Consider the following 19033-nt stretch of genomic DNA (forward strand, 5'->3'; position numbering starts at 1 on the left):
GACACTTAGACTGCTTGATCTCAACACTTACGTAAAAGCTACAGCAATCAAGACACTGTGGTACTGGCATAAGAGGAGACATACACACCAACAGAACATCAATGGGAGTCTAGTGACTAATCCTTACATTTATGGTCAATTGATTTTTGACAATGGTGCCAAAGCAATTCAATGGGGTAAAAGATAGTCTTTTCAACAAACAGTGCTGGGACAACTGGATAGCCACATTCATAAAGATGAATTTAGATTTGTACTTCATACTATATCCAAAAATTAACACAAACTGAATCATAGTTTTACATGTAAGAAGTAAAACTATAAAACTTCTTAAAAAAAAAATAGAAAAAATTTTTGTCCTCATGGATTTGGTACAATACCAAAAGCACAATCCATAAAACATGAAATTGGTAAATTAGACTTTATAAAAATTAAAAATGTTTATACTTCAAAAGACACTACAAAGAAAATGAAAAAGCAAGCCAGAGACTGGAAAAAATATTTGCAAATTATATGACTGAGAGAGAAGTTTTAAATAGACATTTCACCACAGAAGATAAACAAATAGCCAATAAGCACAGGAAAAGATGCTCAACATATTTTCAACATCCTAAGCTCAACATACAATCAAAACTGATATGAGATGCCACTTCACACCTTAGTACTAGAATGGCTATAATAAAAAGACAAACATGTGTTTAAGAAAGCCCTTATCTGCCACTGAACTGTACATTTTAAAATGGTTTAAAAGCTACATTCTATGTTATATATATTCTACCAAAATTTAAAAAAAAAAAATTTTTTTTTTTGGCAGCTGGTTGGCACAAGGATTGAACCCTGGACCTTGTATTATCTGCAGCATGCTTTAATTTAAAAAAAAAAATTTTTTTTTAAACCCTTACCAATATCTATTTTAAAAAAGAGGAGGGGGCAGTGAACCAAGCAGGAAAAAAACAAAAACATCTTCACACAAAGAGAAGCCCAGCTTTAGATGGCATCACTGGTGAATTCTATTAAGGAATAACACAACTTTATATAATCTCTTCCAGAAAACAGAAGAGGAGGGAACACTAAATGAGTTCAATTTAAATGTATAATTAAAGGCATCATGATTTACTTTTGCAGAAAATGCATTATTAAAGTATAAAAGACATAAAGTACTGGAATGGAAGTGTTGAGAACTGTTCTAATCCTGACTTTGTTAACAACTAGTTGTGTAATTTTTGTCAAGTTACATTATCTTATTGGGCATCATATTTACTTATTTGTAAACAGGGAGGTTCACCAGAGAAATCCTTTCCATCTATATGATATACTTCTATGGTATATTTGTTACATAAAATTTTGTTTAAAACTTTCCCAATCCTAAACTGGTATAACCCTTATGGAAAACAATATAGCAACATGTAGTAAAAGCCAGTTCATACTCTGTGGTGAAGTATTTCAATTTTGTATATTTATCTTTAGGATTTAATTCAAATAAAGCAAAAGAACACATAAAAAGATGGTCACTGTAACAACCCACATGTCCAACAAAAGTGAAATAACAGTAACACAAAGAAATTTTAAATTACTAAAAACTGGTATAAAGATGATTGTAGAAAATACTTGGGATAGGGGAAGAGAATCAGAATATAAATTTTTTCAACTATGAAAATATACACAGTATATAAACATATGCCAAACAAAGGGTAATTTGCACTAATGTAAGTAGTATTAGTGTTTTGAGTCTACAAATGGCTTTTTTTTGTTTGTTTTTAATTGCAAAGTCGTTTGTACTGTCGATACATTATATACAGAAAGGGAAAACAAAATCACATACTTGTCCAAAGGTAGAGATACAAAGTCACACTGATAGCTACTCTTGCTTGATTAATGTTTCTTAAGAGTGGTCATGAACCTAGGGTTCTCAGTAGACATCTCAGTGATTACAACTTTTATAAGTTTATATTGGAATTACCAACAGTATTTCACTTGTTCTACTCAGTGTTGAGGTAAAGGATGCAAGTCTGTAATTTTCAAAGTAGCCATTAAAATTTGGATATAATATGGAATAGTTCAAAATCCTTACGCCTGGCTATTTATTAAGGACACTTCCTTTCAAGTTCCCAACTTAAAACTTCCCAAGCAGCTTTCACTTTTAAGTCTATCAGCCACAAAACTATTTGAATTACACAACTACTAAAGTTCCTCTCAACTACGTATGGCCAGTGGAAGGAAGGGAGTGAGTGTCTAGCTTCTTGATTTTCCTTCCTATTCTTATGGCTACACCTGCTAGGATGAGAATTTCACCAGGAGCCAGTCTCAGCATTCCTGAGGTCAGCAGAGAGAATACTCAAAAACACAAATCTAATAGCAGTAGGTTGAATCATATGAAATTGTTTCTGTGGGTCAAAAAAGTCAACCATTGGCAATTTCGACCTATGTCATTACCTTTGTATTAAGAAAAATGTAAATTTCCATAAGTATATCTATTTATTTAAAAGCATTTTAGGACAAGATAAATAACTTTATTAGCTTCTTGGTACAGTTTTACTTTGGTTTCCCTGGTCTCTGTAAGTCTACTAAAGCTCTGCTACTATATTTTGATTTTTGATTAGAAAAAAACCCATAAAATTTTCTTTGTCATTTCTTTTATTACATGGATATCTAGTCTTTTTTTTTTTTTTTTTTTGGTACTTTGAATTGTCCTTCCACTTAAAACTTTTTGTTCTCTTTGAGACTCTAGAATCACTGTCAAGGCCTCTGTCCTTAACATTCCGAATAATGAATGCTCTTACATGAGTCATTACTTTTAGAACTAGAATTTTAAGCAATTAGTTTTTGTATGTTTGTATTAATATGCTAAAGTCATAAGTAAAACCAAGAAGTTTTTAACAGCAGCCAACTAACGAACAAATATTAGAATTATCCCATTCTAACTCAATCCCTGACAAAATCCTGTTTCTCTTCACAACACTTTCAGAGAAATCAATGCTTTTTCCACTTCCAATTGAAATCAACCCCATTTTAAGAACATCTTACCTGAAACTACCATAGACTATAAGAAGAATGGAAATCAGAAATGTAGACACTTGACTGGAATCCACCAGGGAATAGGCCCTAGAGAAATAAGAGGAAAAAATTTAAATCACATGCAGCAAGTCCTCATGGAGCTTACAGTCTGAGTTCTACGAACTCCACTTAGCTTTGTTTTTTTCTTCGAGAAGAAAAAAAAGGTGTAAATTAGCACAAACAAAATAACTTAAGTAAAATGAGACTTGCTAGCTTAACACGAAGAATAAATTGATAAGTTCACAGATATTATTAGCTAATATTCACAGGATTTTAAATATCAGTATAAAAATCCCACCTTTCCTTTATGAATATAGATGCAAAAATCCTCACTAAAATACTAGCAAACAGAATACAGCAAAACATACGTAAAATTATTCACCACGATCAAGTGGGATTCATCCCAGGGATCCAAGGTTGGTTCAACATACGCATATCAATAAATGTGATACACCATATTAATAAAATCAAACACAAGGACCATATGATCATCTCTATAGATGCTGAAAAAGCATTTGATAAAATTCAACACGCATTCATGACAAAGACCCTCTATAAGTTAGGTATAGACGGAAAGTATCTCAACATAATCAAAGCCATATATGATAAACCCACTGCCAATATCATCCTAAATGGAGAAAAGCTGAAAGCTTTTCCTTTAAGAACAGGAACTAGACAAGGATGCCCACTCTCACCACTCCTATTCAACATAGTGTTGGAAGTACTAGCCAGAGCAATCAGAGAAGAGAAGGAAATAAAGGGCATCCAGATTGGAAAAGATGAAGTCAAACTGTCCCTGTTTGCAGATGACATGATCCTATATATTGAACAGCCTAAAGCCTCTACAGAAAAATTCTTGGAGGTGATAAATGATTTCAGCACAGTAGCAGGATACAAAATCAACACACAAAAATCAGTAGCATTTCTATTCTCCAATAGTGAACATGCAGAACGAGAAATCAAGAAAGCCTGCCCATTTACAATAGCCACCAAAAAAATAAAATACTTAGGAATTGAGTTAACCAAGGATGTGAAAAATCTCTATGATGAGAACTACAAACCACTGCTGAGAGAAATTAGAGAGGATACAAGAAGATGGAAAGATATCCCATGCTCTTGGATTGGAAGAATCAACATAGTGAAAATGTCCATACTACCCAAAGTGATATACAAATTCAATGCAATCCCCATCAAAATTCCAATGACATTTTTCTCAGAAATGGAAAGAACTATCCAGACATTTATATGGAATAACAAAAGACCACACATAGCCAAAGCAACGCTGAGGAAAAAATAATAAAGCTGGAGGCATAACACTACCTGACTTTAAACTATACTACAAAGCTATAATAACCAAAACAGTATGGTACTGGCATAAAAACAGACACACTGATCAATGGAACAGAATTCAGAATCCAGAAATCAACCCACACACCTACAGCCATCTGATCTTTGACAAAGGCACCGAGCCTATACACTGGGGAAGAGACTGCCTCTTTAGCAAATGGTGCTGGAAGAACTGGATATCAATATGCAGGAGAATGAAACTAGACCCATACCTTTCACCATACACTAAACTCATCTCAAAATGGATTAAAGAATTAAATATACACCCTGAAACAATAAAACTTCTTAAAACATAGGAGAGACACTTCAGGAAATAGGACTGGACACAGACTTCATGAACACGACCCCAAAAGCACGGGCAACCAAAGGAAAAATAAACAAATGGGATTATATCAAACTAAAGAGCTTCTGCACAGCAAAAGAAACAATTAACAGAGTTAAAAGACAACCAACAGAGTGGGAGAAAATATTTGCAAAATATATATCTGACAAAGGATTAATATCCAGAATATACAAGGAACTCAAACAACTTTACAAGAAAAAAACAAGCAGCCCAATTAAAAAATGGGCAAAAGAGCTAAGAAGGCATTTCTCTAAGGAAGATATACAAATGGCCAACAGACATATGAAAAAATGCTCAACATCACTCAGCATCCAGGAAATGCAAATCAAAACTACACTGAGATACCATCTCACCCCAGTTAGGATGGCTAAAATCCAAACGACTCTGAACGATAAATGCTGGCGAGGTTGCGGAGAAAAAGGAACTCTCATACATTGTTGGTGGGACTGCAAAATGGTGCAGCCTCTATGGAAAATGGTACAGAGGTTCCTCAAACAATTGCAGATAGATCTGCCATATGACCCAGCTATCCCACTGTTGGGAATATACCCAGAGGAATGGAAATCATCAAGTCGAAGGTATACCTGTTCCCCAATGTTCATCGCAGCACTCTTTACATAGCCAAGAGTTGGAACCAGCCCAAATGTCCATCATCGGATGACTGGATTCGGAAAATGTGGTACATCTACACAATGGAATACTACTCAGCTATAAAAACGAATGAGGGCCGAGCCCGTGGCGCACTCGGTAGCGTGCTGCGCTGGCAGCGCGGCGACGCTCCCGCCGCGGGTTCGGATCCTATATAGGAATGGCCGGTGCACTCACTGGCTGAGTGCCAGTCACGAAAAAGACAAAAAAAAAAAAAAAAAAAAAAACGAATGAAATACTGCCATTTGCAACAACATGGATGGACCTTGAGAGAATTATATTAAGTGAAACAAGTCAGGCACAGAAAGAGAAATACCACATGTTCTCATTTATTGGTGGGAGCTAAAAGTAAATAAATAAATTCACACACACACACACACACACACACAAAAACCTGGGGGGGGGGAGAAGACACAACAACTACAATTCCTTGAAGTTGATACGACAAGCAAACAGAAAGGACATTGTTGGGTGGGAGGGGGGAGAGGGAGGAGGGAGGGGGGTTTCGGTAATGGACCACAATAATCAACCACATTGTATATCGACAAAATAAAATTAAGGAAAATAAATAAAAAATAAAAAAATAAAAATCCCACCTCTGCATGATATACAATATACATTTATAAGATCCACCCCCAATTTAAAAAGTATCAGAATATCTACCAAATCTGTGCCAATGACAAAAAGTCTCAACAATTAAACTTTTTATCAATTTACATTTGAATCACTAATAATATTTTACTGGTTTTACTCAGTGATGAGGTAAAACCTGCATATCTCTTCTCAATTTCATTTCCATTTTTCTAATTGCCTATTGATGGTCTCCATCTGGATGTCCTGGAGGAGGTTCTTCAAAGTCAACAGGTCCAAAACTAAAGTCATTATTCTTCCCTTCATACCTGGATCCTTTCAAGGAATGGTATCACCATCCCCTAAGCTGCCAGAGCTAGAAATCTGCTGCTGCATTCTTGACAGTCTCCTCTCTCACTTTCCACATGTAATGACAGTCAGTGAGTCCTACAATTTCTACATCACCAATTACTCTACTTCTCCCAATTCCACTGCCAGTTCCTTAGCTCCTTTCTATAGCTTGGCTTTTCACTGAGACTTTTTCAAGTCTCTCTCCATGAGTTTACCCTTCCACACTACTCGAGCTTGTTTGAGATCATCCTAAAACAAATCTCTTAATTTTTCTCCCACTCGTATTTAATGATGCCTATGTACCAGGCACTCTGCTAGTCACTGGGGATATAATAACAAACAAGACTACTTTGGGTCCCTGACTGAATGCCTTTTCTAAAAAAAAGTGAAAAATTTCATTCTAAAAAAGTGAAAACAAAAAATTAACATAAGTAAGTGAATATCATCATGGAGAGTGTTACAAAGGGGAGAAAGACAAGTACAAGGTACTGTGAGAATGTATGTTAGGTGGACCCCATCTAAGAACAGGGTGGGGGGAACTTTCTTTAGGGAGGTAGGTGAATTAGATACAAGACATAATAAACAGGACTTGGTGATTGTTTATGGGAAGCAAGAGAGGGAGGAATCAGCAATCATTGCTAGGTTTCTGCTGAGAGGCTGGGTTTGTACGATTTGGCCACAAAAAAGGCAACTTAGGAGAAGCAGAATCAGAATTAAATTTTGAATGCACTGAAGAGACAGTTGGATATTTAGGTAAAGAGCCCAGAAGCACTATGGCTAAATATATATCCTGGGAGCTCATCACTTTCTACATGGTCACCAAAGCCACAGGCGTGAATAAGAGTGCCTAGCAGCAGTAAGAAGGATCAAGGCCTGAGAAACCTGCAAATGTAAAAATGAGCTAGGAGGAGAAGCTACAAAGAAAACCAAAACGAAATAGAGAAAGAGGAGGAAAGCCTAGGATAGCAGGGTAAGTGTACTGAAGAGGCAGCAGGTATGAATAATGCCTGAATTTAATACTTTGGTCTACCACTTACTATTAGCTGAACTAGCTACCTGACCTCTCTAAGCTTCAGCTTTTTCATCTGTAAAATGGGGATAATGACAACACCTACCTGAACGAATTATTAAAGAATTAAATGAGTAATTTATATAAAGAGCTCAACAGAGCAAGTACTCAATTAATTTTCACTGCATTAGAAGGGAGAAGTCACCTGTGCTGAATTCTGCTGAGAGGTCAAGTATGATAAAAACTGGTGTCCAGTGGATTTATTTCACATGTACTAGTAACCTTAGCAAGAACAGTTTTAATGGAGTGGTGGGCATGGGAGTCAGACCGGAATCGGCTGAGAAGTTAAAATTAAGGAAATGGACATAGTTTTTTGAAATGTACAGGGAAGAGGATGATAGTTGGTGGGAAATGGATAAGGGAGGACTTAAAAAAAATATTTTTTTAAAGATGGGAGATACTCAATTTCCCAGCAAGAGAGTGGGTAAGGAAGGGAGATAGGATGGGCACTCGAGCCTCTATCCTAGTCTCTATACAACAATGCAGCTGTGGCTGGCCAGTGTGTCCTCTTTCGGACAACCAGATTATGGAGACAGTGCTTACACACTAAGAGATACCCGTGACAGCACAGTTCTTATATTAGGAAAATGGACTTAATCAATTTCTCTTTATTCTAAAATTGCTTCTTTCTCTGACATAATCTTTGCACATATCTTTCAAAATTCTGAAAACAAATGAACTGTTTATAAGGAACATTTTCTTAAAATTAAAAATATTTTTCACTAGGTCATATATAAAAAGATACACATATAGAGGTCTCGCTCCCATCTAGTCCTCCCCCACTCCCCACTCGTTTTAAAATAACCACTTTTATTAGTTTCTTGTATAGCCTTCTGGAGTAAATATACAATATAAACAAACACATATTATTGCTCACAGTTTCTTACACAATACACAGAATACTGAATACACTTCTCTGTATCCCTCAGCCTCTCATTTACAGTATAGCCTAGAGATCTCCCTATATCAGCATGTGAAAAATTTATTTTTATTTTTATTTTCTTTTAAACATCTGCAAAGAGTTCCACTGTGCGGATAGACCACAGTTTTAAATAAATCCCTTATAGACAGACACTGGAGTTGTGTTTTAAAATTCTGCTGTTACAAACAATTCTGTAATAAATAGCCTTGTAAATTTTACCTGCATTGCACACACATAAAATGACATATTTGTGTAAGGTTCCTAAAAGTGAGATTGCTTGATCAAAGAGAAAACGCACTTGCAATGTGACATATGTTGTCAAACTGCCCTCCAGAGAAGTTATACCATTTCACTCTTACTAGTAATGGAGCAGAGTTCCTGTTTCCCAAAGCCTTGTCACCTTTGTCATCAGTGAATGTTGTCTACCCTTTGAATTCTTACCAATCTGACAGATAAACATTGGTATCTCGGCATGTTTTTCATTTGCATTAATTACATTTTTGATATAATTAAAATTTAAAAATTAATTTAAAAAGTGAGATTGAGAGATGTGGATGATGTGGGGGGTGGTTTGGGAAGAGATAGGTTGGGTAAAGGGCATAAAGAAAAATCATGGTTTGTAATAATAATATGCTTATAATAAATAATATTAAAAAAACAAATTACAAACTAAAAAAAAGTGAGATTGAGCAGCTTTTCATATGAATAAGGGCTAGTAGGTATTTTTAAAAGGCAATTTAAAGTATTTTTTTCAGACATTAGAGTTATAAAAAAGAAAGGCAGTTTTCTTCTGAAGAACTTTTCTTTTGATGGTGTTTTACTTAGATAATATGGTTTGTTATAATTCAGAATTATAATTCTGAAGTGTAATTAAAGGCAGATTAAACATCTCAACTTCCCAAATTCAAAGTCTTAAGGTTTGATAATGTACTGTTGTTTAACTATTTTGCTACATCTCTCAAATCAAAGGAGACTCTCCATAAACTCATCACATGTAAGACTTCTGGAAGTCTGGGTTGAAGTTTTTAAAAACCTGCTCCTCCTTCCCCACAGATCCTCCGTGTTGTGCTCTAGTCTGTGTGGCTATAGTCACTGACTTTCTCTATAGTCTGTTTTTCTAGATGAGGGATTGTCCATGTGCAAAATACCACATGAAGAGGCTGATGAGGGCTACCAGTTCTCATCTCCATATTCTGGCAATGAGCATGTCATCCCCTGCAGAACTAAATACATGGTTTCAGAAAAAATTTTCTGATGTTTAATGGTTTTGTTTAGACTGAACAATTCTGTTTTAGCCTTCAAGTAAATCTACACAAGAAAATCTGGCTAATGCTCACTCCTAACACAGTCCATGGTATTTTATATTTTATAATAACACCTTAAAAAGGTTATAACAACATGGCAGACTGTACCAAGTATCACATAATTAGAAGTTATAACTTATTTCATGGTGTTGCTTGATATTTCATATCTTTTCAATTCAAACTACCATTATAGAAGTCTTACAAAAATCCTTTTAACAAAAAGAATTTATAACAAAATACAAGACATGGATTTAATTTAATTTTAGCCCATTTGCATTTTTAAAACACTATCAACTTTCTTTTTTAAAATTACAAAAATAATCCATGCTCATTGTAAAAATTCAAATAATGGGTAAGCATATAAAGCAAAAAGTACAAGTGCCTCTTCTCTCCTCCTCTCTTTGTACTTCTGTTCCTTAGGAGTAGACATGGTTTACAAATAGTGTGTAGAGAATGCATACACACTATAAAAACTGGAAACAAACATGTGCTTTTAAAATTTGCTCTTTGTTAAAAACAACTATGTATCCAGGTGCTAAGCCTAAATTTGCAGGCCTTTTGCTGCAAAATTACGACCTGGAACACTTCGCAATACAGAAAGCTCTTTTCTCTTTTCATTCTTTTTTTAAAATAAGGAGAAAAAGAGAAAACTTCCAAATTCAATGAACAAAACTTATTTTTTTGTAATTTAAAAAAAAATTATTTATTTTATTTTATTTACTGAATCAAAATTGAATATACATATTTTGGGGGTTGAACACTGAGATATGTTGATTAAATCAATATTACTAGCATATATACTGTTACAAATTGTAATTATTCTTTATGCCCCTTGTCCAACCTCTCCCCTTCCCCCAATCCTTCCCCCTTCCCCCTCTAATTGCCCTAGATTTCTTCTCTCCTTCTGAAAGAATAATGGTTACTCTGTTAACTTGTTGCCTAGATGATCTGTCCAATGCTGAGAGATGTGATCAGGTCCCCCAATATTATCATAGAGCAGATGCTTCTTCTGTCACTCTGAAATGGGTTTTGTGGAAAGAGACATCCTCTTCTTCTCTTTGTCTCTGCTGGTGACTCATCTTGTGTGAATGCATTCCAGTGGTTGGTGGACCATCTGCGTGGTGGCTGTGGCGTCTAGCCACTTTTGCAGCAGCCACGGCTACTGTGGTGGCTGTGGTGGGCCACGCACGTGGAGGTGCTGTTTTTGGCATGCTCCTTGGCACTGGTGGCATGCCTGGTTGTGGGGTGTGTTTGGGCCCCTTCTCCATGTCCCAGGTCCCTGGGCGGGCCCTGAGGTACTGGCGCAGTGTGCCTGGTTGTGGGAGGAGGGTTCGTTCCTCTTCTCCATGCCTCGGGTACCCAGGTGGGCCCTGAGGTGCTGGCGTTTTGTGTCTGGTGTGGAAGGAGGGTCCAGTCCCCTCCTGCATGCCTCTGGGCTGGGCGGGCCCCAAGGTGCTGGCATGGTGTCCCTGGTTGTGGGAAAGAGGTCCAGTCCCCTCTCTTTGCCTCAGGTCCCTGGGTGGGCCCCGAGGTACTGGCATGGTGTGCCTTGTTGTCAGTGAACAAAACTTTTAACTACCTGAACAGTGTCTTGACATTCTCATTTTCTGAATTACAGTATTAACAACAGCAGTACTCCCAATGTTTCACATTCTCATCTTATTTAACTTTCTGAATTAGGAGGGTACATTGTTCTGGTAAACTGAATAGGTTCAAAATTAATGCCTTTGTCCATGCCTCTCTTTTTAAATCAATTTAAGATTTAATGAAGATAGGAATATTTTTAACAATCTTTTATCAAAGGCAAACCATGGAATCCCACAGGTAAGGAAAACATACACACCATGTTACCATACTTTGAAATTTCCTTTGAAAATAGCATTAGGAAGAAATACATCTTGCACTTTGGCAAATGTAATCAACTCCTATCTAGCCTAGAGGAATTATAAAAACATTGATATCGTATATATTACATTTTAAATGTGTATAGAAATCATTTTTGGAAAATAACATCTGATTAGGGCCAGCCTGTGGCTCACTCGGGAGAGTGTGGTGCTGATAACACCAAGGCCATGGGTTCGGATCCCTATATAGGGATGTCCGGTTAGCTCACTTGGGAGAGCATGGTGCTGACAACACCAAGTCAAGAGTTAAGATCCCCTTACCGGTCATCTTTAAAAAAAAAAGAAAAGAAAAGAAAACAGCTGATTAATAAATGTGAACATGTTAGCACAAAGTTGTGCTAACAACTTTACAGTGAAGTTGCTCTTTTTCCCCATTTACCAGGAACTTTCTGCCACTTAAATTCTCTAAGTTTAGAGACTCTTGACATAATTGCATTATATTTTATGAATCACCCAAGTTGATTTCATTAGAGTTTGCCTGACTCAATCAAGTTCAAGTAGAAATATGTATACTTTACTATTAAGTCTTTAAAAAGCCTTGAAGACAGAAGGAACTACTGGCTAATGCTAAGCCTAGGGTGTACATAAAACACAAGTTCTTTTTCTCATACCAGCTTCCTTAACTAATGATCTGCTGAGCCAGCCACTAGTCATGTGTGGCTATTTAAGTTTAATTTAAAAAATTAAAAATTCAGCTCCTCAGTTACACTAGTTGCATTTCAAGTGTTCAATAGCCAATGGCTACTGTATTGGACGGCCAGATAAAAAACATTTCCATCGCTGTGTAAAGTTCTAGTGGACTGCACTTACATTCATCTCTATGAGATACTTAGGTTATATTTCAAAACTGGAGTTCTGGAGTTTTACTGGTGATAACAGCAACAACCTGTAACATTTTACTGAGCATTTAATTTGCACACCATCCTACAAGGTAGGTACGATATATGCCCAAAATTTCTTATCCAAAAAAATACCTTGAGCACAAATGTGTTTCAAAATTCAAGGTCTTTTGGATTTTACAAGTAAAATAAAACTATTAGGGTCTGGAGCAGTAATTTGTAATCAAATAGTAATATTTCCGTAGTGAAATATATGAATATTCAAAATGAGTAGCATAAATAAAGATTATAAATAGCCACATATCAATTTAGGTAATGTTTTGCTGCTAAATGAATTACAGGAAAACAAGGTTTTCAGAGTTTGGAGTTTGGAGAATGGTGATTATTAACATTATTTTAGATCAGGAGCTAGGTGCAGTTCTGGACGTAGGCAGCCTAACTCCCGTCTCCCAAACTGACTTCATCTGCCCCAAACTGGATTACAAACTTGGAGTCAGTATACCTGAGTTTCTATCTGTAATTCCATTGTAACTAGCTGTGTGATCCTCCCCAGGCAAGCCTCTGCATCCGTCTGGTCTATGTAAAATCCTCTTTTGGCTCAAATGAACTTGAAGGGCCAATTAATTTTTATTTTCAAGAGTCTAGGTTTTCACATTGTGTTTTTCTTTAAAAAAGAAAAATAGAAATATTACCAGAAATACCCTATCAATCTTCCATTTTGCTGATTGCTGACATATTACAGGTAAATCAGCACTGACAAAGATGACACTGTTTCCAGGCTACTGAAAATTGTTATTACTTTTCTTCTTTTAAAAATGGCTATATACATCCTACATTATGCCCTCAGAGATAGATGAAGGTAAGCCATCATCTTACCTGGGAGTGGAGTCTCTGGGTGGTTCAACCAACCCACAGGAAATTCTTCCCTCTGGTCACTCTTTAAAAAAATTTGGCCAGCATAAGGTCCAACCCACATACTCTGTTTTTCTCCCCTCTGCCAAATAAATTGCTTTGTTCAATGTTTGTATATGCCCTTAGTTTCCTGAATGAGGCTCACTTTTCACCTACTCTACAAGCTCATAAAAACAAGCATGTAGCTGTTTAAAAAATGTTTAAAGGTTTTCACTGCGGGTAATGAAAGAGAGGAAGAGGGCCTCTCCTGTACCTCTCTCTATTCTTCTCTTTCCCCACACAAAGAATTGAAGTAAGATTCATCAGCACTTGAGAATTACACACAGATTTCAGGATTTTATTATAGGAATTGGGGTCAGGGCTCTGGGGTAAGACTAAGACAGGTGGAATAAGCAGGGAGGGAAAAGGAAAAAAGAGTTAGTAGTCTACCAATTCTAGGAAATCAAAACCCAAGAATCTCATTTCACAGCCTCTCCCTACCCCATACTTCTGACTCTACCAAAGCATCAACAGAAGTGTGTCATTCTCAGGCCCTCCTATTGAGGTGTCTGTTCCCAGAGACCCTGGATGGACAGTAAAGATAGGAACTATTCTATTTTCTGAAATAAAGGAGTTATTTCTTAAGTGCAAAAAGAAAACTAAATAACATGCATTGGAGACATGCCAAAATCAGTTAGCCAAAAATACTGAAAACAGACTTGAGGACTTTGCCAAGTGATGTATTAGTATACATCAGCTGTTGAGCTGAAATATTTCATACGGTCATTAGAAAACCACTAATTCTTTCATTACGTTCTCCAAGTCTTAACCTTAATAGATGCAGAGCTACCAGAAAGTCCTCTCATACACAAGACTGTATTTTTATAGTTCTAAGATTTTTAGAACCATTCCGGATTTTAGTAACTGCTCTGCAAACATCTATTTCTAGCTGCTTTACCAGCAAATGCTTATAACACATATCCTGCTAAAAATCATGCCAAGCTGAGACACAGAGAGTACTGTTCTATAACATGTTCTATGTGTCAGCCTTCCAGCTATACAATGAAAGCATTCTTGTCTACCCAATAAACCAAACAACTACTACTACAACCCTTCACAGCCTTTGCCTTAGAAACGCACTTCTCAAGCTTTTTGGTTGTGGGACCGTTTACACTTTTTAAAATTGAGAACCCCTAAAAGCTTTTGTTCATGGGAGGTATAGTTAGTGATATTTACCATATTAGAAATTAAAACTGAGAAAAGTTAAAAATATTTATTAGTTCGTTTATATATAATAAAACCACTACATGTTAACGTGACTAACATTTTTTAAGGGGGGGAAAAACCTGTATTTTCCAAAACAAACAAACAAACAAAATGTAGTGAGATAGGGACATTCTCTTACATTTTTGCAAACCTCTTTAATGTCTGGCTTAAACAGAAGATTACTGGATTCTCACATCTGCTTATACATTCAGTCTATTGCCACATGTTGCTTGGGTTGAACTCTATGGGAAAAAAAACTAGCCTTACACAGATGTGTAGTTGGAAGAGAGGAGTATTTTAGTAACCTTTTCATATAACTAAGGATATTCTTCTTTGATACTATACTAAAATCTGACAAGTGGTAATTTCTTAAAGGTTCATTGTAATGCAGAATCTAAAACCAGATATTTTTTACTATATTACGTTAAAATCCACTGAACTATCTTATACTTTTTTTCCCCCCTGAAGCTGGCTGGTACAGGGATGCAAACTGGTGACCTTGGTGTTATAAGGCTGCGTGCTAACCAACTGAGTTAACCTGCCAGCCCTATCCTGTACTTTGGATGCATCTTTTATCCATGGATGATTTTGTAACATCATGCATTTGTAATCTGTAAGATTTAGTTCACTGAGTTATGCAGCTCCTCTTCGAGATGCTGTCAGTTTTCATTATACAATATCTGAAAAGTTACATTTAATATCATTCCTGAAGCACATGGTAGCAGATACAAATTTTCCAAAATTCAAATTTTCACTTGAAAGTTCAAAATTCATCACTGGCAAAATACTTTTTTTTCTTCAAGTGACAGGCTCACTTTATTCATTTTTGAGAAACTGTCTGCCCAATACCTAAGTCTGAATAACTCTCTCTAGTTTGACATGTGACACAAGTGGTTTTACCTGCCATTGCTTTTTCACCAAGACCAAAAAAAAACAAAAGCATGTCAAAATGAAAAAGAAAAGAAACTTCAGTAGAATTATGAAAACAGTTTGACCTTATGAACCCCCTGAAAGGGTCTCAGGAACCCCCAGGGATCCACGGGCCACACTTGGAGAACTGTTGCCTTACACCCATACCCACAAACCCTGACTATACAAACAGCTAACACCTTCTCACATGTAATTCTTACACACACATCGCACAACACCAAAAGGTAGTTATAATTATTTTACTATCCAAGACTTCCAGGCTCAAATATTATATGCAGAAAACGACTCATATTCCAGGCTTAAAGAAATGCAACAGCCTATACTTCCATGGGAATATGATAAAATAGGATTTAACTTGTATCTTTACCTAAAAAATTTGTCTGACATTATAATGCCCACAATCATTCTCTTCCACATTTCCCATATTTTAAGGGAAAAAAACCAAAGTGAATTAATATAGTCCCTTAAGGTTACAGTCTAGTAAGAAAGACATCATACAAGGTGGCAGAATGTACTGTTTTAATAGAGAAATAATGTGCTATGAGAAATTCTATGGGTTGCCGCATACCAAGAGCCAGCAAACTATGGCTTACTGCTATTCCAATAAACACAGCCAAGCTTGTTCATTTAGATATTGTATATGGCCACCCTAGCACTTCAATCCAAGTTCGTATTTGTGACAGACACCATATGGCTCACAAAACCCAAAATATTTACTATCTGGTCCATTATAGAAAAAGCTTGCCAACACTGCTGTATACTATTGTTTACTGCACAAGGGCACCTGACCAAGAGGGCCAGGGAGTGTTAAAATACAATCCACCCCTTCCTCCCAGGGAACGCATCTCCATGATGGGCACAGTTTGGTAAGCAGAGCCATGTGTCCAGGGGGTGGATGCAATCAACCTGGATGGGAGGGCATTATTTCCTTTCACAAAGGTGATATTTGTGAGCCTGAGTCCACCTGTCCAAAAAGGCCCCATTTCCTATTTTGCACAAAGGTGTGCATATGAACAGGCTAACAAAAGGAAATTCATATAGAAGAAAGGTATTAGTCTCCAAGGCAGTAAAGATAATCTGGAGTCATTCTGTTTTCAGATACATTTTATTGCCTAAAACACGTAAGAAAGGATTCACATGGGGGTGAAACAGAAAAAAGATCCCATAATAAAGGCTTCCATGGCAATACGCTTCAGCTTTTTCCTATGAATTACCCTCTCAGATAGGTCCTCATAATACAATTTCAAAAGCATGTGCATTTTGTTGTGATTTGAGTATAGATCTGGCAACATAATTGTGACTCTTGTTTAAAACACCAGAAGCTGGAAACAGCCCTATATAGGCTCTGACACAATTTATAAGGCAAAGGGAAAAATTAAGCAATTGGTTTCCTTAGACAAAATAGAAAGTTACAAGCTGGGATAAAGTGGTTTATGCATTTTCATTTGGCCAAGGGACTCATTTACAGAAAAAAAAATTATAATGCAGCTTTTGAAGACATCTTTGTATTACTATCCAAGACTAATTTAGAATTTGAACAATATCTCCTTAAAAACTTACAAAAGTTTGTGTTAACATGCTGGTCGGGATTAATATTTCACAAAGGAACTGCTCCTGAATGTCTAAATACCCTCTCAGGACATGTGCTCAAAAAACTTAGTAAGGCCTAGGGCTAGGCACATGCCCCAAATAATTGGAAGCAGGGACTCAGACACTTGTACACAAATTTCATAGCAGCATTATTCACAATAGCTCAAAGGTGGAAGCAACTCAAGTGTCCATTGATGGATGAAAGGATATACAAAATGTGGTATATACATACAGTCAAATATTATCCACCCTTAAAAAGGAGGGAAATTCTGATACATGCTACAACATGGATAAATTCTGAAAACATGAGATTAAGTGAACTAAACCAGATACAAAAGGACAAATATTGTATGATTCGGCTTACACAAGGGACCTAGAATAGGCAACTATAGAAACAGAAAGTAGAATAGAGGTTTCCAAGGCTGGGGACTTATTGTTGAATGTGTAGAGTTTCTGTTTAGGATGATGAAAAAGGTTTGGAAATGGATAGTGGTGACAGCTGCACAAAACATGACTGATTGTACTTAATGCCACTGAATCATACACTTACATATGGTTTTAATGGTAAGTTTTAAATGTTATGTTACATATATTTTGCCACAATAAAAATTTTTAGAAAACCTGAAGGGATTATGTTTTTAACACTGCTCTTATAAACCTGTAGCATAACTTGTTTATACTGCATGTCTCATTAAAAGATTATGCCCTGCTACTTAATGCTGATAACAGCTTTAGAAACGATTCTAGAAACAAAGTTTTGAAAGCATCCATACAATTACAAAATTGACTTTAAGGAGAAAATTCTCTTTGACTTATAAAAATGGATACTACAAGTTGACAGTTATTTCCTGGGAGCTAACCTAACTTGGTGACAAATCTATTTCTGCGGACATGCAAAAAGGGGCCTAACAATTTAAGTCATAGTGCTTCTATTACTTCTATCAAGATAAACCAGAAAAGTTGAAAAGGAATGTTTCCCAAGTACCAGAACAAGGGGAATTTCTAAGACAGACAATTCCAGTAACAAATCTCCAGTGCCCTTGAGGGTACTTCCACCAGCATATACTATGATCACATCAAACTCAGCACATCTAATACCAAACAGATCTCCCCATCACCTTACAGTATCTAATGTCTGTTATAATCACCAACTAGAATAACTGCCTCTTGTCACTGTTCCAACCTATCTTAAGCATCACTGCACACAAGACTCTATTTAAATGAGTACTCTGCTAGGTGCTGGCACTCCATGATAAATCAAGTCAGCCCCCACCACCCACCAAGAATTGTCTAACAGGGAGACGAGGTAAACAGGCTACCAAATTAAGCCATGACACGGACAGGTATAGGAGTTCAGCTTGGAGGCCTATGTGAGAATGTGGCCTATTGGGGAGAGCACAGGTAGTCAAGTAGTTCAATGGGCTACAGAGGAGAGAGCAAGATGTGAAAGAACAAGCGTGCGTGCAAGAGACAGAGAAAGAGTAAGGAGGAGCTAGAACATACTCCCACAAAGCGGGGTGGGGCAGGGAATGAAAAGAAGAAAGCCCAGAAAAGTTCATACATCAGGCAAGCTCATAAAGGGCTAGGGATTTAGGCTGCATTTGCCATCTTCACTGGTGTCTTCTTGACACAATCTGGCTTCTGCCCCCATACGTCATAGAACTTGCTCTCCCCAAGATCATCAACAATCTTGTTGTTGCTTAATCCAATCAACACTTAAGTCAAGATCTGACTTGATACCCCTACCCCTTGCAGGATCTGACAACGGTAGCCACTTTCTTTTCTTGAAACAATTTCATACAAGCTTCCAAAACGTTCTATTGGGTTTCTTCCTCTCTCTCTGGCTCCTAACCGTCTTGGTCTCCTTTTCCTCTGCCCATCAGGGCTCTGTTGTCAGGTCTCTTCACTTCTTAATTTACACTCTGTCTCTGGGTGATTCTGTTCACCCTCATGTCTTCAGTTACCATTTACATAGGCTGATGACTTCCTCCTCTAAGTAACAATCTTT

The 19033-nt window shown here is 36.7% G+C and overlaps 1 protein-coding gene across 2 annotated transcripts in view; it reads right to left on the minus strand.

Moving 5' to 3' along the window:
* SPPL3 (signal peptide peptidase like 3) overlaps positions 1-19033 on the minus strand; it is a 133205-nt gene that overhangs the window by 40305 nt on the left and 73867 nt on the right. Inside the window, exon 2 of one of the 2 annotated variants that reach the window (XM_063086850.1) lies at positions 3022-3099. The exons of the other annotated variant lie outside the window; for it this stretch is intronic. Within the exon in view, the coding sequence (XP_062942920.1) occupies positions 3022-3099 (78 nt within the window). The remainder of the gene's footprint in view (positions 1-3021; positions 3100-19033) is intronic. 2 annotated transcript variants of the gene reach the window in all.

This window comes from Cynocephalus volans, chromosome 2 (genome assembly GCF_027409185.1).
Source record: "Cynocephalus volans isolate mCynVol1 chromosome 2, mCynVol1.pri, whole genome shotgun sequence".
NCBI classification, from domain to species: Eukaryota; Metazoa; Chordata; class Mammalia; order Dermoptera; family Cynocephalidae; genus Cynocephalus; species Cynocephalus volans.